This window comes from Aethalodelphis obliquidens, unplaced genomic scaffold (assembly GCF_003676395.1).
Source record: "Aethalodelphis obliquidens isolate GAN/ISIS:26980383/991018 unplaced genomic scaffold, ASM367639v1 scaffold28, whole genome shotgun sequence".
In the NCBI taxonomy this organism is placed as follows: domain Eukaryota; kingdom Metazoa; phylum Chordata; class Mammalia; order Artiodactyla; family Delphinidae; genus Aethalodelphis; species Aethalodelphis obliquidens.
In genome coordinates this window covers 1,799,071-1,823,670 of record NW_020837972.1, presented here as the reverse complement: position 1 = coordinate 1,823,670, position 24,600 = coordinate 1,799,071, and the positions used below count along the sequence as shown (strand labels likewise).

The 24,600-nt window shown below is 48.6% G+C and overlaps 1 protein-coding gene across 4 annotated transcripts in view; it reads right to left on the bottom strand.

Annotated features, from left to right (window-relative positions):
* ASCC2 (activating signal cointegrator 1 complex subunit 2) overlaps positions 1–15,097 on the bottom strand; it is a 41,546-nt gene extending 26,449 nt beyond the window's left edge. For 2 of the 4 annotated variants that reach the window (XM_027124347.1, XM_027124348.1), the window contains exons 1-6: positions 15,010–15,097; positions 12,977–13,014; positions 10,939–11,037; positions 4,893–5,051; positions 4,357–4,527; positions 3,262–3,391 (exon numbers count right to left, since the gene is read on the bottom strand). In XM_027124347.1, coding sequence (XP_026980148.1) covers positions 3,262–3,391; positions 4,357–4,527; positions 4,893–5,051; positions 10,939–11,019 — 541 coding nt within the window. In that variant the 5' untranslated portion in view covers positions 11,020–11,037; positions 12,977–13,014; positions 15,010–15,097. Of the gene's footprint in view, positions 1–3,261; positions 3,392–4,356; positions 4,528–4,892; positions 5,052–10,938; positions 12,945–12,976; positions 13,015–15,009 lie in introns of those variants that run through there. The other 2 variants (XM_027124349.1, XM_027124350.1) reach the window with 2 other exon arrangements.
* Between the last annotated feature and the right edge of the window lie 9,503 nt (positions 15,098–24,600).

The following is a 24,600-nucleotide window of genomic DNA, read 5'->3' as shown; positions in this document are numbered from 1 at the left end:
GTAAGATCTGGTTTCTGCTGGCATCTCCGGCCACCCTCTTCCCATCCCTCGAATTGCATTCTTCCCTCACACCATCCTCAACCTCACACAACGAGCCCTGTCCCCTCCCTCTGCCTGCAGTGACCTCCCAGAGCTAAGTCCACCATAAGGCAGATGTCACCCTCTCCAGGCAGAGTCTCCTGACCCAGGCATCAGGAGCAGGTCTCCTCCCGTAATTCCCAGGCCACACAGTGGTCCTCACCACTCCTGAACCACCGGGAACAGGGGAAGGCACTCTTTCATAATCCTTCCCATGCTTAGGCCTGAGTAACAGGGATATTTTATAAGCATCAAAATAGACCACATTTCACAATCTACCCTTGAGGTCTTTGGAGTCTCCTTCTCCTTTATCTGATTCCAATGACATTGAAGATCTGACTTTTGATCTCTTAAAGAAATAATTTAAAAAGAAGGGACAGGAATGGCCTCCCTTGAAATATCCCTTCTCAGACTGAAGCAGTTCAGAAACCCAGGGTGGATGCAAGGTATTGTCAAACAGATCAGTGCTGTCCTCCACGGGGCCAAGGGCTCATATACTCCTGCTCTGGCAAAGCAGCTCCAAGAGAGTCTAACTGAAGGGCCCTGCTTTCACAATTACACTTGCTGATTCACAACACCAGCCTTAAGGTTGAAAAAAAAGCAGGAGGCAGGGACAGGGCAAGGACTGGGCTTCTGCCCAAAGGACAGTTGGCCAGTTCCCGTGTTCCCCCCTTGTCTCCTTTGTCAACCCTCTTCCAGCTGATCTGCTTTGCTCACGAGTTTCTGTGGTGGAGAAAGTGAAGGCTGCCCTTGCTGTGTCTCATGTCTTCTGCTCAAGGGTTGGAAAGAGAGCTTGTGTGTGTGTGTGTGTGTGTGTGTGTGTGTGTGTGTGTGTGTGTGTGCGCGCGCGCGCGCGTGCGTGTTGAAGGGTGTGGAGAAGGGGCCTGCAGACGGAGAGCCAGACAGACAGACGCACACACACAATATGAAGGGGCTCCTGATACCTGATCCTGCCCTCTTTTCTGTGAACCAGCCTCTGTGAGCCAAAGAAAGGGCTCTCCTTAATAAGCCAATTTAGGGTTCTCAATCTAGGGATGAGAATATTCTAAAACAGCTCAAACTCTATGAGGGAGTATGTTTTCCTGGAGACAAGCTTTCATCTGATTCTCAAAGGAGTCAGTGACCTAAAAGATTAGGAACCCTGGCAACAGGCGGAGCTCTCTCACACCACCCTTGCTTGTCTGGAAATGCGGCCAGACAGCATCTCTGCCTGGACCCTCACAGCCGTCTACAGCCCACGGACCTAATGCTGCCCTTGCCTCTACTTACAACCTGCTCCCCCACCTCAAGTTTTCTCCAGATTCGTTAAGACTCCTCCCTCCAGCTGACCTCACTAAGCCCCGCTTTACTCCCAGATGTGTCCTTTTCTGCCCCAGCAGCCCAAGCAGGCTCTCACATTCAAACCCACGCTGAAGCCCTGGCCCCCTCCACAGGCTCCCGTCACCACCCTCCCCACCTGCATGCTGCCAGATTAACCTTGTCGCCAGATGGCTCCCCACCCTGCTCCAAGCTCCTAGATGCTCCAAGCTCCTAGAGGCTCCCACAGCCTCGTCACAGTAAGAGCTCGCACTTACCAAGTGCCTGTAACGTGCCAGGCTCTGTGCTGAGCACCACCTCATATTTAATCCCCACAACCATACTACAAGTTGGTCTTCCCTTTCTTCAAGTGAGAAAACTCAGGCTTAGAGTGGCTAACTAACTTGCTCAAGGTGACACAGCTGGGACTAGAGCTGTGGATTGGGCAATTCAACTCTAGAACCTGCCTTCTTAGCCACCAAGCGATACTGCTCCCCAAGTGCCAAAGCCTGGCGTGCAGCCCTCCTTGATCCGGCCCCAGCTTCCTCCCCTGGCTCCTGCGCTGCCCTCCCAGAATGCTCCACTCCAACCAAACCGGCCTAATAATTGTTTCTCTAGCTAATCGTGCCTGCTTTTGTGCACTCATCCCAACCTCTGTCTAGAGTATAATTATTAAGGGTCTTTCCCGGGGAAAATAAAAGAAATTAACTGATGATCAGGCAATAATTAGATTTGAATGAGAAACCAGAGGTCGTTCCAATGAAAAGCTGGATATGAAATTTCATACACATTATGCTCTAATATGTTTTAAAAAAAATACAAAGAGAAAAGAGTAGAAGGGAATAATCACCAAATCATTGTCTCTGGGTGCAGGAATTTAGTAATTGCTTTCCTGTTTCTTTACACTTTATATTCTTTCAAAATTTTCTAAATTAACATATATTACCTTTATTATTGCGGTGGGGAGGTAGGAAGGAAGGGAAGAAGACATTTCTAGGGATAACTGAGCTCTGTAACTGGGCATTTGGAAGTCTCTATCTTATAATCTCAGGGTGAGGAGTGCTGACAGGGGTGTCCAGGGTGAGTAGCTCTCCGTGCCAGTCCAATGCCATGAGTGGCTATTCAAAAATGAGTCCACTGTGGCACTGTTCCCTCTGTAACTTCCCAACAAAGCTTCCGGCTCTGAGTGAACCTTCCAACCCATGGCCTCCTGATGGGATCCAACTGCTGATGTCTGTTCCCTTCACAAGCCCAAAGGGTCCTCCCTGAACTCTGCCCCCATCTGTTCTCAGCAGCAATGCAAATCTTGACATTTCTGAGGCAGCCCCATCACCCCTGAGGCAGGGAGTGGCCAAGGGTGAGAGCCTGAGAGTCAGGCCCAAGTGACATAAATCCCAGCCTGGCTACTCGTTAGTCACGGCCTCTCAGGCAAGTCCCTGACATATAACCTCAGTTTCCTTAACTGTAAATGGGGATGATGACACCACTGACATCACAGGGCGACTGGGAGGATCAACTGAGATGACATATGAGGAGCATCCGCAGAGTCACCAGTGAGCACTCAAATAACCGTTAGCTGTCGCCACCGTTCTTACTCTTATTGCCGAAGCAAACTCCCCGACTCCTTCGATTGTTTGACACATGGCCTAATGCTGACTCCAAGATCCTGGAGCAGCTGCGTGATGCCCATTTTTGTCTCCACTCCCCCACCACCACTTAGTCACTTCTTTCAGAGTTGACACACACGTCCACTAAGACATTTCCAAGCACCACCCACTGCTGCTGCTCTGAATCCCCCTGTGCTCATCCGGGCGCCCGCCTTTGGAATTTGGGGGCCATCTCTGTGCCCCCCCGCCCTGCCGCCGTCAGGCCACAGCCCCTACTCACCTATCATCTTCTGCAGCAGCGGGGAGTTGCCTTTTCCAAAGAGCACGCAGAGGTCCAGGATCTTTGGGATGTCAAACAGGAAGTTGTTGTAGAGGATTTCTCCAAAAGCAGAGGGGGAAATGAAGTGATCCTAAGGAACAGTGCAGAAAGCATGAGAGACTTTCCAAAAACATGTGCATTGCAGGGTAATAGCAAGCTCACAAGAAACAACCTTCAGGTCCATCAGCAGGGGCCTGGCTAACAGAAGCAGCTCTGTCCACACCGCGGACATGTCTGAGCCTCATGGACTGACCTGGAGCAGTGGTCACACTTCATCTTAATGTAAACAGAAGCAAAAGCTCACTATAAAACCATCAGCTGGGGAATCATTCTAAAATATTTATGTGTAAATCACCATGATGTCTGGGATTATTTAAAATACTCCAAGAAAAACAGAAAACTCAGGGGGAGGGAGCAAACAAGATGTCTATACCTGTTGAACCCAGGTAATGGGTACATGGGAGTCATTATACTTTTGTGTATATTTGAAAATTTCCATGTAACAAGTTAAAAAAACAAAAAAGCAAGATACTATTTTTAAAATAAATATGTGCGCACACACACACACATTGAAAGGAAAAAAGTTTCCTGAAGGAACATGCACCTTGACAGTGGTCATTTTGAGCGGAGGGAGTTTTGTGGATGACTTTCATAATCTACAAAATATTTCTGTTATGTTTGAGTTGTTTAGAGACAGCATTATTATTTTTAAAATCAGGGGGAAAAAAGTAAAGGTTTTTAAAAAGCACATACGAGTCCCTCTAAAAACTCAGAACCAATATATTCGCCCTCTGACGCACAAGGAGGGCATAGTCACGCGCCACCTGGCACAAGGCCTTCGGCTCCCCATCGATGAAAACATTGGGTGTAACGCAGGCGACCCGGTGACTTAGAGGATAAGGGAGGTGGCACAGATTTCTTCCCCAATGGTGGGAATAAAAGCAGAGGGGAGACAGAGGAAACATGATACTTCCAGAGCCTTCCTTCCCAGGGCTGAGAGCCTGGCACAGAGGTGTCAGGTGGCGGTGGTGACCTGTCACGGGATCCGGGGCTTACTTTGGATTCCTTGTGAGTGGACATGCGAAGGAAGGTGAGAAAAACACTTCGGTGGAGGCGCTTCTCCATGTCAACGACCTCAGGGGCCGGGGCCACCCAATTGTCGAACTTTCGGGGGACATAGTGCAGGTAGGAGTCCAGGCACTTCTGCAGAGTCTCGTCGAAGACAACCTAAGCCAGGCGACAGAGGACAGCAAGGGCTCGTCACTGAGGCCCAAGGGCGTGTGGGTGGACTGTGCAGGGCTCACGGCCCATCAGCCCTGGCCTGTGGCAAACACTCCAACCCCAAGGGACCGAAGAGGTATAAATGAGCCGAGGGCTAAACACGAGTTTCTAAAAATGACGTGTTGGAAGGCGTTGTGTAAACATCACTAAGACTGTGATACAAGTCAGAGCAATCCAAACCACAATTTGCTGTTAAGGATCCAGTGTAAGAAGCAGAGAAAAAAAGCATCTCCTGGGAGAGAAAAACAACAGCACCCAACCAATGGCATGTCATGTGCTTTGTCTTAGCGTGAATTTTGATAGAATGTTACCTGGCACCAGAATTTATCGTGAGGCAGGGCCAGGAGCCAGTCGAGGTCATTGGCTACGAAGGTGGCGCGTTCCAGGTACTCCTCCACTAGGGCGGGAATGTTGTCTTTAGGGGGCGGTTTGTATAACACAAAATACCGGTCTGCCTTCTGCTCGGGGTGCTACGGATCCAAAAACCACGTGTTAACGTGGCAGAGGTTAGTCAGTGAGGGCCCATTTGCCAACCCACAGCAATGACAACACTGGGCTGTTCCAACCAGTGACCCTCAAGCATAAAGAACTGAGTGTCTCTGACAAAGGGGGCTTGGTTGCAGCCAGGGAACACCAGGCGGGCATTAAATACCATGTTTTTTGGAGAATATTTAATGACATGGGAAAAGGTTAAGGGAAGAAAAAGCAGGACACAAACCTCTCTATTTTATAACCAGTTTGGGGAGTAAAAAAAAAAGTACACATATTTAACACATTCACACACTGGTACAGATTTTTTTTTAAAGTGTGTGTGGGGGGGGCAACCCCCCAAAGCTCACAGTGGCTATCTCTAGTGGAAGGGATTATGACTTGACTATATTTTCCCATTAAAAAAAAGAACATGTATTATTTTTTAAATTATTTTTTAAATCATACAAGTGAGGCATGAGCATCCTTTCTTTCAAAAACTCACAATAGTACAGAAAGGTGAGTTGCCTGGCCCATACCCCCAGCCCCTGTGTCAACCCAGAGGTAACCCCTCACCATTCCCTGAGCATCCTCACAGACCTTTTCTAAGTATTTACATTAAAATGTGCCCATATGAGGCATTTCTTTGGACCCATTTTCATCTTTCTGACACAAACAGTATCATACTGTACATATCACTGTGCTATACCCTTTGTATAATCAGAAAAAAACCTCAGTATTTTTTTTAAAAGATGCTAATCAGGTAATTGCAGGTCTCAGCTTAGCATCACAAGCTCTCTCTTCCAACCCTTACCTTGCCATGAACAAATCTTACTTTGTTCACCATAAAGAAGAGAAGATGAGCTCAGTTTTCTCCTCTGACTACATAAGGGCTGCTTTCTCTTGGGGAGGGGGGGAGGTGATAACAGGAAGAAGGCTGGGCTGCGTCTCAGCTATTATCAACCACAATCCACCCACTTCCAGGTCTGTCAATCCAGGGGGCACAGGAAAACCACAGCTGATTGGTCAGTCTCCTCGAGAACCACCTACACCTCCCAACTGCCTAACGCAAGTTTGCAAACTGTGGAGTCTTTGAGTCCCGCAGGATTCCTTGGGGGTCACCTGCCAGGTGGGTCTTCAGGACCCCTCCCATTTAAATCATAATTTTTACAAAAGGAATCCTGCTGCCTGAAACAAATCCAAAACTACTCTCTAGGCCCTAATTTCATCTCCTTGGTTTTCGAGTTCCCCTCCTGCCTTTGTCTGTTGACATCTCACCTCTTAGGTCACTTCTCAGGCCAGGCTACTCACCCCACTCACCCAACAGACACACACATACACACACCCCTGAGAGTCTACCTCCCTACAATCCTACACACTTACTGACACCCTGCTGCGCACATGAAGAAAGGCATCCTCTACAGAGGGGAAGATGCACATCTAAGCTATCAAATGAGCACAACACAGACAGCTCAAACCCGGCAGAGAGACTGTGAGAGGGCAACAGGTGATTAACTGCGCCTGGAGGACGAGGGGCCGCTTCCCAGGGCCGGCAGAATCTGAGCTGGCCCTTGGAGGATGAAAAGGATTTTTAGGTGGAAAACACAGTATTTTTATGGAGGCATAAAAATGGGCCATTTAAAAAAAAAAAAGGGTACAGACTGCACCAGGTGGTGGGAGATGGATTTGGAGGGAGAGATGCTGGAAGGATAATAAAAGCCGTCACTCACGGAGGACCTGCCCTGTGCCGGCTGCTGAGTAGGCCTGTCCCCCAGCCCATTTCTTTTTTACCTAGAACAACTATTTCAAAGGGAGACAGTATTCTCCCCATTTTACAGAGGAGGAAACCAAGACTCAGTCAGATTCAGCAACTTTGCCAAGGTCACAGGGCTAAGGAAGCAATTGAGGCAGGATCTGAACCAAACCTGACACTGCAGACCTACTAAATGACCTAAGGTACCACGTGTCACCCTGGTCTCACTGCTCATCCTTCTCACCCCAGCTCTGACCTCACCTCCTCCAGGAAGTCTCCCAAGTCCCACCCTGACTAGGTTAGGGGTTTCACCTGGGCTCCCCAACACCTGCACTCTATGCTTCCCCGACTGTAGCACTTGTTAAACTGTATCAGAAGTGCTTGCAGATCCGTGGTTGCTGTGGAAGGGGACAGAGGAAGGGACAGATTATAGGGGGGGCACCAGGACACTTTCGGGAGTAGTAGAAATGTTCATTATCTTTTTTTTTCTGGCCGCACCACACAGCATGTGGAACCTCCCCGACCAGGGGTACCAGGGATCGAACCCGTACCCCCTGCAGTGGAAGTGCAGAGTCTTAACCACTGGACCACCATGAAGTCCAGAAATGTTCATTATCTTGATTATGGTGATGGTTTCATGGGTGTATGCAGATGTCAAAACCAATCAGATCGTATACTTTAAATAAATACATGCAGTTTATTGTCCTCCAATGATACCTCAATAAAGTGATACAAAAGGGAGGGCCTGCCTTCTCCTTCTCCCCCAGTATCCTGCAGGTCTCTGGAGGGAGTCTGAGTCTTGCTCACCACAGCAGTCCCAACCCCTAGAACAGTGCCTGGCATCGAGCAGACTCTCCATGTACATTTGCTGATTGAATAAAGGAATGCATGGAGGTAATGAAGGACCAGATCCTGTCAGGGTCTCTGAAGGACCTTCAATGCCACGCTCAAGAGTAGGGGCCATTGGGGGACTTCCCTGGTGGTCCAGTGGTTAAGACTCCATGCTCCCAATGCAGGGGGCATGGATTCGATCCCTGGTCAGGGAACTAAGATCCCACATGCCGCATGGTGCAGCCAAAAAAGAAAAAAAAAAAAAAAAATGAGTAGGGGGCATGGAAGATTCCAGGGCAAGGAGCAGCAGGCTCCAACTGTATCTTCCACTCTTCAGGCCTGGCTTAGGTCCCACTTGCTGCATGAAGCTTTCTGAACATTCTCTGCCCATCAAACTTCTGCTCTGTTTATCCTGATAAGAAACTATTCTGGACTGTTCTCCAAATGCTCCACTTATACGAGTCTTGTCTTTCTCAAGAGCCCATTCACCCACTTTAGCCCAAGACTTGATTTCTTTTGGATCTTCAATAGTAAGTATGTGCATCTGCACAGTAACTACTCAATAAACATTAGCTTCAGCTATCGCTCTGCAGAGGCAGCATGATGGCTGTCCCTTTGCTGGAGATCTTCTTCTCCCAAGTTGGAACTAAAGAGACAAATACAGGGCGGGTACATCTCTGAGGACAATCTTTCAGGAGCTTCTGGTGGCCTGCAGCACAGCCAAAAGACTGCTCCTCAATCAAACAGCTGTCTTCCTTAGCTCGTCCCTCTTCCCACCCTACACCCCATTCATAATGCCGCTGTCACCGTCACAGCTGTCATCACCATCTTCATTGAGTGCTCACTATGTCCTAGGTTCACTGCTAATTCACAGGCATCTCATTTAATCCTCACAACCACCCCAGCAAGGCTGGTTCTACTGTTACCCTGTTTTGGATCCTGAGGCTTAGAGATGTTAAGTAACTTGCCCAAAGTCACAGGGCCAAGTCTGTGTGACATTAAACACAAAGCCGGGCTCCTTAACTCTGCTTCCACCCCAGGTGGTTTGTGTAGGAGTCAGGCTCTCAGGAGTCCAGGCCAATAGACACAGGTCCTCCTGCCAGGTCCATCCTCCTCCCATTGCTCTGCCCGGCTAGTGCTTACTCACCCTTCAATACCCAGTTCAGGATCCCCCTCTTTCTGGAAGGAGTTCCTGGCAGTGTGTGCTCTCCCACCACCCTAAGACCTCCCCGTACCCATAAACCCCGCTGGTCTGGATCAGCAGCCTGGACTTCCTTCCCTCATAACCTGATCATGCTGCAGAGAACTACCAGTCTGCTTTCTCCCCTCAAGGGCAGGAACCATGTCTTTTCTCTTTGTAGCTCCAGTGCCTGTCACAAAGCGTGGCTAGGGTCCTTGACTCATTTACTGAATGTCTCCTGAGAGCTACTACGTGCCTGGCACTGGAAAACCAGAACAAAGGGAAGGGCCCGGTCCCTGCTCCCACGGAGCCCACAGTCTAGCAGCCCAGGTGTCCAGTACGTGGGGAAGGACTGAGGTGGGAAATCAGACCCAAGGAACCCGTCTCCACCAGCGCCGACCAACAGAACCTCTGCAGTGACGGAACTGCTCTAGACCTGGTCCGTGCTGGCCAATACAGTAGGCTCTCACCACATGGGACTATTTTAACCTAAATGAACTAAAACTAAATTAAAAATCCAGTTCCTCAGTTGAACTAGCCACAATTTCAAGAGCTCAACCACCACACGTGGTGAACAGCTAACATATTGGACAGAACAGTTCTCAATTTTCTGATCAATAACCCCCTTACATAAAAAGATTATGAATACAAGGATATATTGCACAACACAGGGAACACAGCCAACATTTTATAACTATAAATGGAATATAACCTTTAAAATTGTGAATCACTATGTTATACACCTGAAACATATAATGTTGGACATTGACTCTACTTCAATTTAAAAAAAAGTTATAAAAAAGAAACAAGAGGCTTTATAGCAGAAAGGTTAAGCCTACGGGCTCTAGGGGCAGCCTAGCTGTGTTCCCATCCTGGCTCCCCTAATTTTCCAGTTTTATGACCCTGAACTTTTAGTTTCCTCATCTGTAAAATGGGGACAACCAAAATGCCTACTCAGAGGGCTGTGGTTCGGCTTACATGAGATAAATCCAGGTGAAAGGTTTGGCCAAGAGCGAGTGCTCTATAAATATTTTTTTAAATTTTTATTTATTTATTTACGGCTACATTGGGTCTTCGTTGCTGTGCACGGGTTTTCTCTAATTGCGGCAAGCAGGGGCTCCTCCTTGTTATGGTGCACGGGCTTCTCATTACAGTGGTTTCTCTTGTTGTGGAGCACAGGCTCTAGGCGTTTGGGCTCAGCAGTTGTGGCTCGCGGGCTCTAGAGCACGGGCTCAGTAGTTGTGGCACACGGGCTTAGTTACTCCGTGGCATGTGGAATCTTCCCCGACCAGGGCTCGAACCTGTGTCCCCTGCATTGGCAGGCGGATTCTTAACCACTGAGCCTCCAGGGAAGTCCCCTTTATAAATATTAAGTACTATTATTAGAGAGTAGTTAGGAAATAATAGGAAGCCATCCAGAAAGCAGGAAATAAAACACCAAGCTCGTTTCCCACAATTTTACTCAAGCTCCCAGAAAATACTTCCTCCCACCTTGTTCAAGTAAGCTCATATTCTTGGGAAAACAGCAAGGGGGTATGGGGACTCCAGTCCCCGCGTCTGTCTCCTTCTCCAGCACCCTGGCACCTCTCTGCGGCTCTAATCTCTCCCCGCAGCTGGTAATCGGCATGCTCACAGCCTCCTTAATTTTCAGTCTCACAAGCCCTGCCAGGTCTGTGTGTGGCGCTTCTCAGCCCGTTCAGAACTGACCTCTGAAATCAGTGTGCCCCGCCAAAGTGGATAGCAGCTGGGACAGCTCTGAAAAAGGCCCATCCGAAACCTGAGCACCTCCCACAGGGTCCAATCCCCAAACCCAGCTTTGGGCCAGCCCCACTGCTAGGCCAGCTCAGGCTGAGTCAGAACTGCCATCAGACTGATTCAAAATGAAATGCTTTGCAGGCAAGGTGTGGGGTGGTGACATGGAAAATACCACTCAAATTCAAGCTGCTCGGAAAGGAAACTTCTACTCTACGCTGGGCCTGGAAGGACCTAATAGCGTCCCGACTACTGAATTACAGACTGTGGCCCTTGGGTCATTCTAGAACAGATAAAGAAGGAATTTACTTTTTGCTTCTGAAATTGCAAGAATGATAATATCAGGCTGAACGGCCTCAAGGCACCGGCTCACCAGCGCTGGTGAAGTCCTCAGCTTCCCTGTCTTCAGGTCCTTGTGGGTGATCTGGAGTTGGTCCAGGGGCAGAGCTGGCATTGTGCTGCATTGACCCTCCTGAAAGGAATATGGATGGGAAGAAGACAGCAGACACAGAGGCTCCTGGGGGCAGGGGCCTGCATTGGGGCTGATCCCAGAGCCAGGAGAGAAGCTTCAACCTCTGGCCTCAAAGGCTTCAAAGGCCTGCTTCCTGTACCTACTAATCTAGACCAAAGTGACTTTTTTGCCTAAAGCAGCAGTTATCAGCTGAGGAGGAAAACACTCCCCAGGTGACTCCTGAAATATTCCCACCCAATTTGAGAAGTACTGGTTAAAAGTACCTAGATTATCTTTATTATGGCTCCAGGTCCGTGCCCTCCTTGGCCTGTGAACTCTGTGAAGACAGTACCTGGACTCTCCTTCTCTTGCTACCTTTCCTGTGACAAGCACAGGCCTGATACAGAGGTGGCTTCATCAAATATTTCATGAACAATTGAATATGAGGATACTTTTCTTACCACTCTAACCAGATTTTAAGTCTTTTGAGGGTTGGAGCCATGGGCCTTTCTTCACTTGCAGAGGAAGTTAAGAGTTTACAACCTTTCTAGGCTTCAGGGAAGAAGGACACGGATAAACAGAAGGACCAGGGAGGGCAACAGAATTCACAGAAAACTGCCAGAGCAAGCTCCTTTCTAGAGAGGCACAAACTGGCCTCAGAGTCAATGAGCAGCAGACACCACGTCTCCTGTCTTTCCATCCAATGCTCTTTTCTCAATACAACTTGGCCTGACCTGCGGAAGGACATGCGTATTGGCTGAATCATGGCACAGAAGTGACTCAGGCCTCAGACATGCCACAAAAGGCCAGCACAGTCTCAATGATGACATGAAGACATATCAAGGCTGGGATGAGGAAATCATCACCTCCTGAATCCTCGCAGTGGAGCTGAGGGGCATGGTCAGCCATGAGTTACTGGAGTCCCAGCTCTCAGATATTAGGCCTGGCCCTGGTGTTATGAAGACAGACTGATAAAGCAGGGTCTCTGCCCTGGGGGAGCTTCTGATCCAATAATAATAATGACAATAGCAGCGGCGGAAACATGCTTCTCATGTGCTGGTGCTCTTCTCAGTACTTTTCAGCATGAACTCGCTTTATGCACCTTAAGTTGCTTTACATGTATTAATGCTCGTAACAACTCTAAGGTTGGTACTATTATTACCTTCATTTTATCAATGAGGTAACAGAGGCTTGGAGAAGATAAGAAACTTGCCCTAGGTCTCAGAGTTAGTGGCTGGTGAAGCACGCTGGCTCTTAACCATTCGCTGTACTGAGTCTAGTGCACTTGAGCTGGTGGGGGCTGTGGCTGTCGGAGAAGCATTTCTAGAGGAGTGCCTGAAGGCTCAGGAGAGCCTGAGTTGAGTCTTGAGAGTGGAGACTGGCCAGGGAAGAAGGATGTCCCAGGCAGAGGAAACGGCAGGAGCAAAGGTAAGGAGGTAGGAAGCAGCTTGGTATACGAGGAACCTTGGTTCAGCGGCTGCTTTAAAGACTGTGAAGATATCCATCTTCACATGGGATGCAAAGACAGAGGTCCAGTCTGTCTAGTCCTCGAGGCTTGTTCCAGCTCTAGGATCGCAGTGGATAGTGGATCAGACACATGGTCCCTGTGTCTGAGCTTTCATCTTTCATCTTTGCAACATGTAGATAACACCATCTGTTGTATATACATTACTTCTAATCAAGTTACTATCTTACTAGCCTTTTGCAATAACCCAGATAAGAACGACAAGGATTATTATGCTCAGATGTCCTAAGAGGGGCCCTGATTTGCTCAGGTAAATACATGAGTGGCCAAGTTGAAACTGAAGCCCAGCTCTTGTGCCTGGACACTTGGGTCTCTTGTGCTGATGCTAAAAATACTTCTTTCCTAACCCCTCAGCGATGCTGGGAGGGCAGCTGGAAACATCAGTGGTTGGCTCACCAGTGCAGAAGTCACAAGCCCAGTCCTTTCCATACTTACCTTCCAAAGACAGTAGTGGGAGTGTCCAGTGTGGAGACCTAGGGTGGGGAAAGAGTCATAATGAGGAGGCGGCTCTCCACCCTTATAATTCTAGGCCCCATAGTTCAGGCCTAGACAGGTAGAGACAGCACCTGCTTTTGGAAGAAATCTACTCCTACAAGCCAGTGCCTGTAAGGGTAGTTCAGACCCAGGCTGGTGTGATGGTTGAAAGAAAAGTTTATAGTTCTACAGCCTGGGTTCAAATCCTGGCTCCATCCTACCCATGTTGAGACCTTGAGACAGTTCCTTAACATCTCTAAGCCTTGATTTCCTCATCTGTAAAATCGGGATAACAGCACATAATCTCATAAGCTCTCAGGGTTGGCATGAGAAGTAACCAGTACTAAGTCATCAGGATAGTACTTGGCATATAATAAGCACTCAGTAAAGTTCACTTGTTGTAGTTATTCAAGTCCCAATCATAAGCAGAGCACTTTGGGCTTCCTCAGTTACTCGACAAACACTAACTGAATACATTCTGGGTCCTGGGCATGTAAATGACTATCATTCCGTGTAGTTAGAGCTGTAACTGGAAATTTCCAGAACAAGCACAGCAGAGAAAGGAAGGATGTCACAGAGAAGATGACTTACAACCTGGCTGTTGAAGGATAGGAGGAAGAGATGAAAAGGAAGGACATTCCAAGCAAAGAGCAAGCATGAGTAAAGGCTCAGCGCCTGTGGCTCTGAAGGAAGAGGGAGACATTTGGGATGGCTGAAAACACAAGGTCAGAGAGCGGGTGACAGAAGTGGAGAGAAGAGGTTGGATAGGAAAGATGCAGCCATGTTAAAAAGAGCCTCAAATGCTATGCTAAAGATTTTGGCCTTTCATTTGAAGGCAGTGAGGCGTCATTTAAGTAGAGGAGAGACACCATCAGAAAGAGAAGATAATAACTTGGTGCAGGAGAGGCCTTCTTTGAACCACTGGAGAGCAAACACTGTGTTCAATAACTGTGTTAATAGGCCATTCAAAGAGTTTTTGAGTACCTACTATGTGCCAGGCATGGAAGCCTGCCTGGAGAATCCTAAGGCGGGCAAGTAACAGACCTGATTCTGCCTTTCATAGAGTTTACAGTCTTGATGGTTAAGACAGATATGAACCAGACAGCCATACAAACAAGTAAAACTCAACACCGTGAGTATGCTATGCAGGTAAGGCCCTTGGGACTATGACAGCATTTAACAGAGAGAACTAACTTGAGGGAGAGAGGATGTCAAGGAAGTTTTGAGTTTTCATCTCAAGTATGAATAGAAATTAACTAGGCAACGACTGGACTCTAAGTTCCAAAAGGGTAAGGACCATGACCGTAATGATATCTGTGCCCCACCAATGCATCCTCAGTGCCAAGCAGGGCAGTAGATGCCACAAATTAGGAAAGGGCCCCATATTGACCAATTTCAATAAGTCCTGGGAGCATCCCCAGGGATGCTGCTGCCTCAGTTTCTGTCTTCACCCTTCTGGTCTCAATTCAATATTACTCTTCTCAGAGACCTTACCAGACTACCCTATCTAAAGTATCCACTCCCCTAGTTACTGTCATATCTTTAATTACCTAGCGCATTTATTTGTCGTTGACTGTCTCCGCTCATTAGACTGTAAGCTCCATGAGGGCGGGAGCCTTGTCTGTCTTGCTCTGTTTGTATCCCCAGTACCTAGATCTGTGCCCAGCACATGGAAGGCGCTGACATATATTTGTTGAACGAATTAATGAACGCTGAGGAAACTGAAGCTCGGGGTGAAGTGGGAGGATCGTGACTCGTCCAAGGCCAAGGTCACTCTCGGGCCGATCCTCGAATCCGAGACTCTAAGCTCTGGCGGCCTAATTGGGCGGGGGTCGGTGGAGGGGTAGGAGGAACGGGGCGACTCGCGGCCCCTGGGGCAGTGTAACGCTTGGCCCTGCCGTGTAGGCAGGGAGGCCCGAGGCCGCGTAAGGCACGGCTGCGGCCCTTCCCAGGCCCGATGCCCCACATCCGGCAGGGCCCAGCCACGCACTCACCTCGGCGGCTCCACTGCCGGCGCTGTACCGCCGCCGCCACAGCCGCCGCGGTCCACGATGACAGCTCCCACAGCGCCGGCACTTCCGGGGTCAAACTGCGATTCCGCAGGCGCAGACAGGAAGCCTCGGCCCGGCCCCGCCCCCGAAGCCAACTGCCGCCGGGAAGCCGGGCCCGGGGCCACGCCCCCAGCCGCAAGACTCTGCCCCCATTAGGAACAGCCCACTGTCCCTCCTTAGCTCTCTTCTTGCTTTTGCAGAGAGAATGGAAGGTGGGCGGAGAGCAGGTATGGTTCCACCTCTTGGAAAAAACAAGTATGGTACCTGGGTTCTTAGGATCCCAGGCTTCCACCTCCTTCCTTAACCTACTCATTCATAATCTCAAGTCCAGGAGGAATTCTGCAGCTGAATGCTGCAAGCTGTGTCAGAACACTGAATGCTTCCCTTTATTGACATCATTTTTTCAGGCAAACTGAACATCCAGTGATATGGAAGGGACAGGAGAAAAGTGCCAGTAACTCCATGTTTTTTTCTTCTGGCATCACATCCATTGGCCACACAGGAAATATAATTTGTATCTTTGTGGTTGGTTGGAAGACAATAGTGTGTGGCAGCCTTTGGTACAGAGAAAGCTTAAAATAGGACTTCTGGCAAAAGTGTATGGATTGGTCTCATCATTCCCGATGGGTATTAATATCACTGAAGTTTTAGAGCTAAATAACATGACTATAAAAAGAGAAAAACATCCAATAAGACACCTGACTTCTCTAAACATGTCTCAGTTTCCTCATCTGTCAAAAGGGGTCATTGATACCCACTTCATCATCATTAGGAGACTTAATGAGATAATACAGACAATAGCAAGCACATAGTAGGTGCTCAAAAAATTGAATGGAGAGAAAGGAAGAAGAGGAGGAAGGGAGGAAGGAAGGAGACTCCCTATCAGTTGGAGTGTTAACCCTTATACATATATATATATATATATATATATATTAGCGGTACGCGTGCCTCTCACCGCTGCGGCCTCCCCCACCGCGGAGCAGAGGCCCCGGACGCGCAGGTCCAGCAGCCACGGCTCACAGGCCCAGCTGCTCCGCGGCACGTGGGACCCTCCTGGACCAGGGCACGAACCCGCGTCCCCTGCATCGGCAGGCGGACTCCCAACCACTTGCGCCAACATGGAAGCCCTAACCCTTATGTTTATTTCATCTTTGTTTTCTCTTCTTTGCCTGAAAAGATTAGTGAGGAATGTGAGCTTCCAAAGGAGGCATCCTTGTCTGAGCTATCATATGTCCAACTGAAATGAAATTAAAAAGCCACTATAGGGACTTCCCTGGTGGTCCAGTGGCTAAAAATCTGCCTTCCAATGCAGGGGTTGTGGGTTCGATCCCTGGTTGGGGTACCAGGGATCCCACATGCTGCGCGGCAACTAAGCCTGCGCACTCTAGTGTCCACGCACAAGGAAAGATCCCACATGCCGCAACGAAGATCCCATGTGCTGCAACTAAGTCCCGATGCAGCCAAATAAATAAATAAAATTTAAAAAAAACCCACTTTAACAGGAGAAACCTTAAACCATGTATTAGTTACACACAAGTATGGAGGAATGTGGGGGCCTCTATTCTCTAAATTAAAAGAAACACAACAACAACTAACTTACTTTAAGAGCAATTATTTGGGTTGGCAAAGGAGGCGAGTGTCTGTGGTGCTCATAATCAGTCAAGTCTAGGGATAACTAAAGAGAAAAACTGTCAGGAGCTGGAGCTAGAAAATCAGCACAGGAATATCTGGGACTGAGTCCCACCTGGCCCAGATGCTCTGAGTCACCTAAAATGAATCAGTATTGCCTTTGTGTTTCAATCCTCCAGCAAGTGTGTATTTGCAGAGCACCCATTGTTGGGGTTAGCTGTTGTGTGGCCCACACAGTGTTCATTTCCTGTTTTCCCACTCACAGCAGCTTGACTACTCCTCAGAGAACCATCCTTCCCGCTTCAGTCCACATGGAGTAGGACTGACCCTTCACCCAGAGTTGAGGGGTGTACAACTGTATTAGTTATCTATTGCTGTGCAACAAATCACCCCAAAACTCAGTGGCTTAGAACAGTAATAATTATTTATTATTTCACATGGTTTCTGTGGATTAAGGATGCCAAATTGGCTTGGCTGGGTGGATCTGGCTCAGGGTCTCTCATGAAGATGCAATCAGATGTCAGTTGGGACTGCACTCCTCTGAAGGCTTGATCAGAGCTAAAGAACCCACCTCCAGGTGGATCCGCTCATGTGGCTGGCAAGTTGGTAACAACTGTTGGCCAGAGGCCACAGTTCCTCTCCACAGGGCTGCTTGAGTATCCCCACAACATGGTTCCTGGCTTCCTTCAGAGGGAGCAATCCAAGAGATCAAAGCAGAAGCAGCTTTGCCTCTATGATTTAGCCTTAGCAGTCACATGGCATGACTTCATCCATATTTCTGTTGGTCACAAAGGCCAGCGTTTGTTCAGCATGGAGGAGACAAAGGACATGAATATCAGAAGGCAAGATCATTGGGGGTCATCTTGGAAAGTGGCTACCACATGGATCTGAGTCTGGCAATCAGCATATTCCAAACCCTCAGCCATAGTGACTGGCTCAAGAATAGATACATGATCCAAATTATACCAAATTCTGAGATCTTTATTGGAGTCAAGAAGAAAGAAAAGTTCTCTTTCTTTTTTTCGGTCGCGCCACGCAACGTGCAGGATCTTTGATCCCCCAACCAGGGATCGAACCTGCGCCCCCTGCAGTGGAAGCACAGCATCTTAACCACTGGACCACCAGGGAAGTCCCCCCAACCCAAGCTTCTTTACATGGTGGTTGGGTCCCCACAGAGTAACAGTGGAAGCTGCCAGGTCTTTTGAGGCCTAGGCTCTGATACTCATACAACATCACTTCCTCCACATTCTATTGGTCAAAGCAAGTTATAAGGCCAGCTCTGATTCGTGGGGAGAGGAAGTAGCCCTCCTGCCCCATCCACGAGCAGCCACTCATCTACTTTCTGTCTCTATAGATTTTTTTTTTTTTTTTTTTTTTGCGGTACGCGGGCCTCTCATTGCTGTGGCCTCTCCCGTTGCGGAGCACAGGCTCCAGACGCGCAGGCTCAGCGGCCATGGATCACGGGCCCAGCCGCTCCGTGGCATGTGGGATCTTCCCGGACCGGGGCACAAACCCGTGTCCCCTGCATCGGCAGGCAGACTCTCAACCACTGCGCCACCAAGAAAGCCCTCTATAGATTTTTTTTTTTTTCCTCTATAGATTTTTGATGGCCGTTTTACAGGCAACCTACAACAGCTAGGGAGACTATGCAATAAGAGAGATTTGTGTGGGAGATAATGGTGTTTTGAGCTCTGGCAGTAGCAAAGTATCCTCAGGAGAAAATGAAACAATAACAGTGAAATCTCTTTGCAAAGTGTTACATAAAAATACAAATTTCATAATCTACACTGTCCCCAGCCAGGAACTGCTGTCCCCAGCAGCTTTCTGTTAAGCCAGGCTTTCTCTCCATAGGCCGTGTCTGTCCAATCCCCCTGCCCTCTGTCGAGTTCATCAAAGCTTCTGCTGACTCAAGAAGAATCTAGAGAATGATCACTGCAGTGAAAGCCTCAAATCATCCCCCAGGGCCCCTAATAACAAAACATCTGCTTGCCATTCTTCCCTTTCCCTCTGGGTTTTAGTGAGAAAGCAGCATTAAATGAAGATAATGATAAACAACTTAAAAACTAAGCCTCCTGGCTTCCAAGAAGGGAGGCTTAATTTGAAGGCAGTTTATTATCCACTCTATAATTTACAGATAGTGGTTATCTTGCCTTCTGTCACTGGTCTGCAAACAGTAGTTGGAAAGATCTTAAAAAGTCCGGACTTCCCTGGTGGTGCAGTGGTTAAGAATCTACCTGCCAGTGCAAGGGACATGGGTTCAAGCCCTGGTCTGGGAAGATCCAACATGCCGTGGAGCAACTAAGCCCATGCGCCACAACTACTGAGCCTGTGCTCTAGAGCCCGCGAGCCACAACTACTGAAGCCCACGCACCTAGAGCCTGTGCTCCGCAACGAGAGAAGCCACTGCAATGAGAAGCCTGTGCACCGAAACGAAGAATAGCCCCCACCTGCCTCAACTAGAGAAAGACTGCACACAGCAACGGAGACCCAGTGCAGCCACAAAATAAAACAAAATTTTAAAAAAAGTCCAAGCTAATGCATTTTAGAAAGAAAAGGGCAGAGAACCCCCAAGTCAAAGAAAAGAATATTATCAAACATGTAGTCCAGATTTCTCATTTGGTGGGTAAGGGAACTGAGGCCCAGAAAGGGGATGAGACTTGCCCAGAGAGGTCCACAGCTGGCGGGTGGCCAAAGGGGCACAGGAATTGAAATCTCCATGCTGGCTCCAGCCAAAAGCTCCACCCAGGGAGATGAAAGTGTAGCTCTGTCTGCCCCATGCTGCTCAGAGACTGCACTCAGACCACCCATCAAAGTGGCAATTGGCACATCCGGGCTCTCAGTAACCATCAGTGTGGGACGATGGAGCCACAGAACCGGGGGTAGAAATAATTCCTCAAGGGCTGTGACCAGGTTTAAATTGCAGCGAGGGCTGGGCAGGGGGATTTTTGCTTCACTTTAAGATTGAATATTTTTTATTTGGTAGCGTCTCAGACTTTTCATGTAGGCTCTGAGACGAAGGGCTTTCAAAAGGCACCTCCAGCTACTCTGGTGACGGGAAAGGTAGGTACTTGATGTTTTTAACCATTAAGCCTGGGGTTTCAATATGGTGGAATAGTGCCAGCTCTTTAGCTGTCCTTTGGAGAGCATGAAAAGAAGTTACTGGAAGATATGCCTTGACTATCATGAAAACAGAGGAACCTTGCCTTCTCATGTTCCTGGGTGTTTTCTCCCTGGGCCACATACTCCCCAGTGGACTCCAAAATGCAACCACTCTGACCTTCTAATTTCTTAAATGCCCCGGTCCCTTCACACTTCAGGGCACTAGCCATGCTGCTTCCTCAGCCTGAAATGCCCCCCATGCTCTCCTTATCAAGGTAAAGCCTTCATCTCTTCTTTTCCCAGGTTATAATCATTTTCCCGATATATACACTCCTAGCTACCTCCCTGAATTTCCCCATGTATCACTGCTCACAGTTCATCATCTTGTATTTTTTGTGAGATTATTTAATCAGTGACTGCCTCCCTCATTAGACTATGTGTCCTGACAAGTTATGAACCTCATCTGTTTTGTTCCCTAAACTTATTCCCAATTCTCAGCTTAGTACCTGGCACCTAATTGCATGCAATAAATATTTGCTGAATGAATGATTGAATCAAAGTGCCAAGATAGTCTAGAATGACTCTTCTTTCTTAAAAATATTTATTTATTTATTTATCTGGTTGCACCAGGTCTTAGTTGTGGCAGGCAGTCTCCTTAGTTGTGGCATGCATACTCTTAGTTGCGGCATGCAAACTCTTATTTGAGGCATGCGAACTCTTATTCGCAGCATGCATGCGGGATCTAGTTCCCAGACCAGGGATCAAACCCAGGCCCCCTGCATTGGGAGTGTGGAGACTTATCCACTGTGCTACCAGGGTAGTCCCAAGAACAATGCTTCTAATTCCAAGTAAAGAAACTGTGGCCCAGAGATGGGCAATGACTTGCCCAGGATCACATGCAGGCATCTAATAGGTCCTTGCTGATTATTCACTCCCTTAAAATACCTTGGCACGTGGGACACAGCCACTTCAAGGCAATGCAAGGCTGAGGGACTCAGCTGTGTTCCATACTCTGGACAACTGTAGTCCCCTCCTTAGCAGAAGGCTCCCCATGAGGCAGGAATTCTAAACCTGAGTCAATGAAGGGGCTCCAGGATCTATGCATCCCCTGAAATGTATGCAGGTATACTGGGGAGCTTTTTTCAGTAGAAGGGCTGCCAGGTTTTATCTGGACTTCAAATGAGCAAGATCCCCAAATGCTAAGAATCACTCACACTAGCTCTCTGCTGAATCTCTTCTTTCCTTCTCACTAGAAAAGCCACTCCACGGCCCAAGAATCTCTGGCAGCAGAAACATGGCTTAGTGTGAGGCTGCAAGGCTAGCAGAGGTCAGGGCTAAGTGGCTAACACGTGCAATCAGAGAGAAATGCATTTTCAGCTTCAGCTGGTTGAGGGTATCAGGGAAAGCTTCCTGGAATAGGTGCCAATTAAGCTGGGCTGTAGTGAACTGTGAAGGTTTGAGGGGCTAGAAGTGATGTAGGGAGAGGGATAGGGTCCCAAATTCCCTTCTGGGAGCCCCAATGTCCTCATCAACTCCCCATGCCCCAAAGGAGAGGTCGTTTAAACTGTCTATCATCAGAGTCTTTTGGGTCCAGACACCAGCCTGGCTGTAGAATCTCTTTTTCCTTCTCCCTTTTGAAGGCAACACAGGCTGTTTTTGTGATGCCAGCCATCGCCGGCAACCCTTTGTCCCCTCTGTTGAATTATTCATCCGGTGAGATGAATTATTAATTTCTAATTTTGTACAGCAAATGCCAGGCAAACAGGTAGAAATGGATTTGGGACCCTGGGCATGGAGCCACAGACCTCCCCAGGTCCCCTTAAGCACAGGCCACCAGGGCCAAGAAATTATGCAGGAATTTGCAAGGGTCTCGCCCTGGAATGCATTTGACTGAGGGCGAAGTTGATACAAGATCATGGTGCCCCTTGAAGTGGCTGGGCTCCACTCTCCTCTGGCTCTCAGGCACGTTGCTTTCCTGGGTCTTCGCTGTGGCGATCCTGACTGGCTCCAGTGCTAGGCTGTATTGCGTGTCCCCAGTGGGCCCAGCTGCATTCCGTGGAGTGAGTTGGATTTGATTCTGAGCCTAGAATCTAAGTGGCTCAGGGTTAATCAAGCAGGATTTTTCAACCATAGCCCTGTTGACGTTTTGGCCCAGATAACTCTTTTTTGGGGACTGTTCTGTGCATTGTAGGATGTGGAGTGGCATTCCTGGCCTCTACCCACTAGACGCCAGTAACATACCTCCCCCTGCCCCCAGCTGTGGCAACCAAAAAGTCTTGACATTGTCAAGTGTCCCCTCGGGGGCAAAGTTGCTCCCACTTGAGAGCCACTGGGTTAGTGCTTTCACTTCTTTGAGTCTTTTTCTTTCTTCTTCTTCTCCTATCTATTCAGTGGGGATCTAGGTAGTAATTACCAAGGTGAAATATGATGGTCAAACAAGATCACAGATGTGAGGTCTCCACTTATTCAGAGTGTCCCCATCCTGGGACATTTCTGTTACAGGAACTGACGGTTCTCTTTTATTACTGAGTCCAGGTCTCAGTTAGGATTGTGTTCAGCTGCAGGTAACAGAACAACCACCTTAACCTGACTTGAACAGTGAAGGGGAGTGATTGGTTCATATAACTGGAGTCCCAGAAGTAAGTTGATCTTCAGGTTTGGTTGATCCCACAATTCACCCATGTCCTCATCCTCAGGTACCAGTTCTTTCTGTCTTTTTGCTCTGCCATATACAGTGAGAGTTTCTACTGAGATTGGTTCACCTTCGGGCCCTAGAAAGATCTTCAACAGCCGTCAGCACCATGGGCCTTCTTATTCACTTCAGGGTCTGAAAGAACACATCTGTTCCTGCATTCCAAGCCAGAGTCCTGAGAGACAACCTGACTGGGCCACTTAGGTCACAAGCCCACTTTGAAATTAGCATCTACATTCAGTAGAATGGGTGTGCTGTGTGGTTTATGCCCATCAAGTCCCACCCCTGGAACTTGGGATGGAATCACCTTTCCCAGGGTATGGCTGTGTAGATACTCAAATGAAGAAATGAAGATCTTAGCACCAACAGGATCCAGTGAGTGTTCTAGAACCAATCATTCTAGTGGAGGGGAGGAATAGACTAGTTGATTGGCTGGACCTGGGTCTTGGCCAACCCTTGGAGATGAGGGCATGGGGAGGTGGGGAAGTCAGCCTCACCCAAGTGGAGGGACTGAAAGCGGGGGAAGCTTGGTTTCCTAATCCCCAAATAGGGATGCAGCTACCAGGAAAGGGCATAAATGGATGCTGGGCAGGCAAGAATAAAAGGTGTCCATTGAATGAGGTCAAGAGAGGGCTGTGGAGGTGGGGGCATGTTAGGATATCTATAGAGGGGATCAGACATCTCTGTGTACCACTTCAGCGGCACGGAGCTCACCATTTATTCCAACTAATGATAGGTGCTCTCAGGTGCGACTTGACAACGCCCCTCCTCTCTCTATGCCACCTGTCAGGCTCAGTACTCACCCTGTGTAACCTAGAAATGTGGGATGTTAATGCTCACACAGCAACCCTTGACCAAAGGGATTCGGAGCTGATGGCTAAATGCTTTCCCTTTTATTCCTCAGAGTGGACACATCCCAGATATATTTCCTAAGGCATCTCAGACAATCCCAAGGTATTAAGCCACCAGTCACCCACATCAGATCCACCCATGGCCCGCCTTGTCCTGGCTCTTGCTCCTTGCCTGTCCTTCACTCCTGCTCCCTGGGGCCACTTCCTAAATAAACTATTCACACAGAAGCCTTTATCTCAGATTCTAATTTGGGGGGGGGACTTCCCTGGTGGCGCAGTGATTAAGAATCCGCCTGCCAATGCAGGGGACACAGGTTTGAGTCCTGGTCCAGGAAGAGCCCACATGCCGCGGAGCAACTAAGCCCATGCGCCACAACTACTGAGCCCGCGTGCCGCAAATACTGAAGCCAGCACACCTAGAGCCCGTGCTCCGCAACAAGAGAAGCCCACAATGAGAAGAGAAGAGAACCACAATGAGAAGCCCACACACCACAATGAAGAGTAGCCCCCGCTCGTGGCAACTAGAGAAAGCCCGCGCACAGCAATGAAGACCCAATGCAGCCAAAAATAAATAAAATAAAAATAAATAAATAAGTAAAATAATTTTGGGGCAACCCAGGATAAGTCAAAGATCTTAGCTAGTCTGAGATTTAGATATAAGTCTTTATACTTTTTAGACAGCATGTGAAAATAAAAGAAAGTTTTGTGCCTTTAAATTGGCCTCCTGCCTGTTGATTGGGGGCCATGTTCAGTGGAAACTGCTCTCAGCGCTGAAAGTCAAGCCTCTTGAGACCATGTGAGTTCCAGACCTTTCTTGGCAGGAGGCAGTGGTCTGCCAGCTGCTGTGCCCAGGGTGTGCCAGGCGGGCGGCAGGAGTGTCCCAAGATGAACCCCTGCCCAGAGAAGCTGTCAGGGGCTGACTGCAGCCTTGAGAACTTTATCAAGATGTCACCAGCCAAACTGGGAAGGCTGCCCTGCCTCAAGCTGCACCCTGTGATTCTGACTGACATGCCCTCAACTCCACTTGGGCATCAAGAGCTCACTTGGGGTGGCCCACCGGTGACAAGGCACAAAGCAGTCTTTGCAGAGATAGTGAGAGGGGCCTGGAGAAAGGGCTGTCTCCTTTTCTGTAGCCGCCTGCCTCTCTTCCACTGGCTATAGACACATGTCACAGTAAGTCTCTGCTTCCTGCTCCCTAGGCTCGGTTTCCTCCACCAATGCCCACTGACAATCCCTGACACTGTTGGGATGAATGCCTCATTT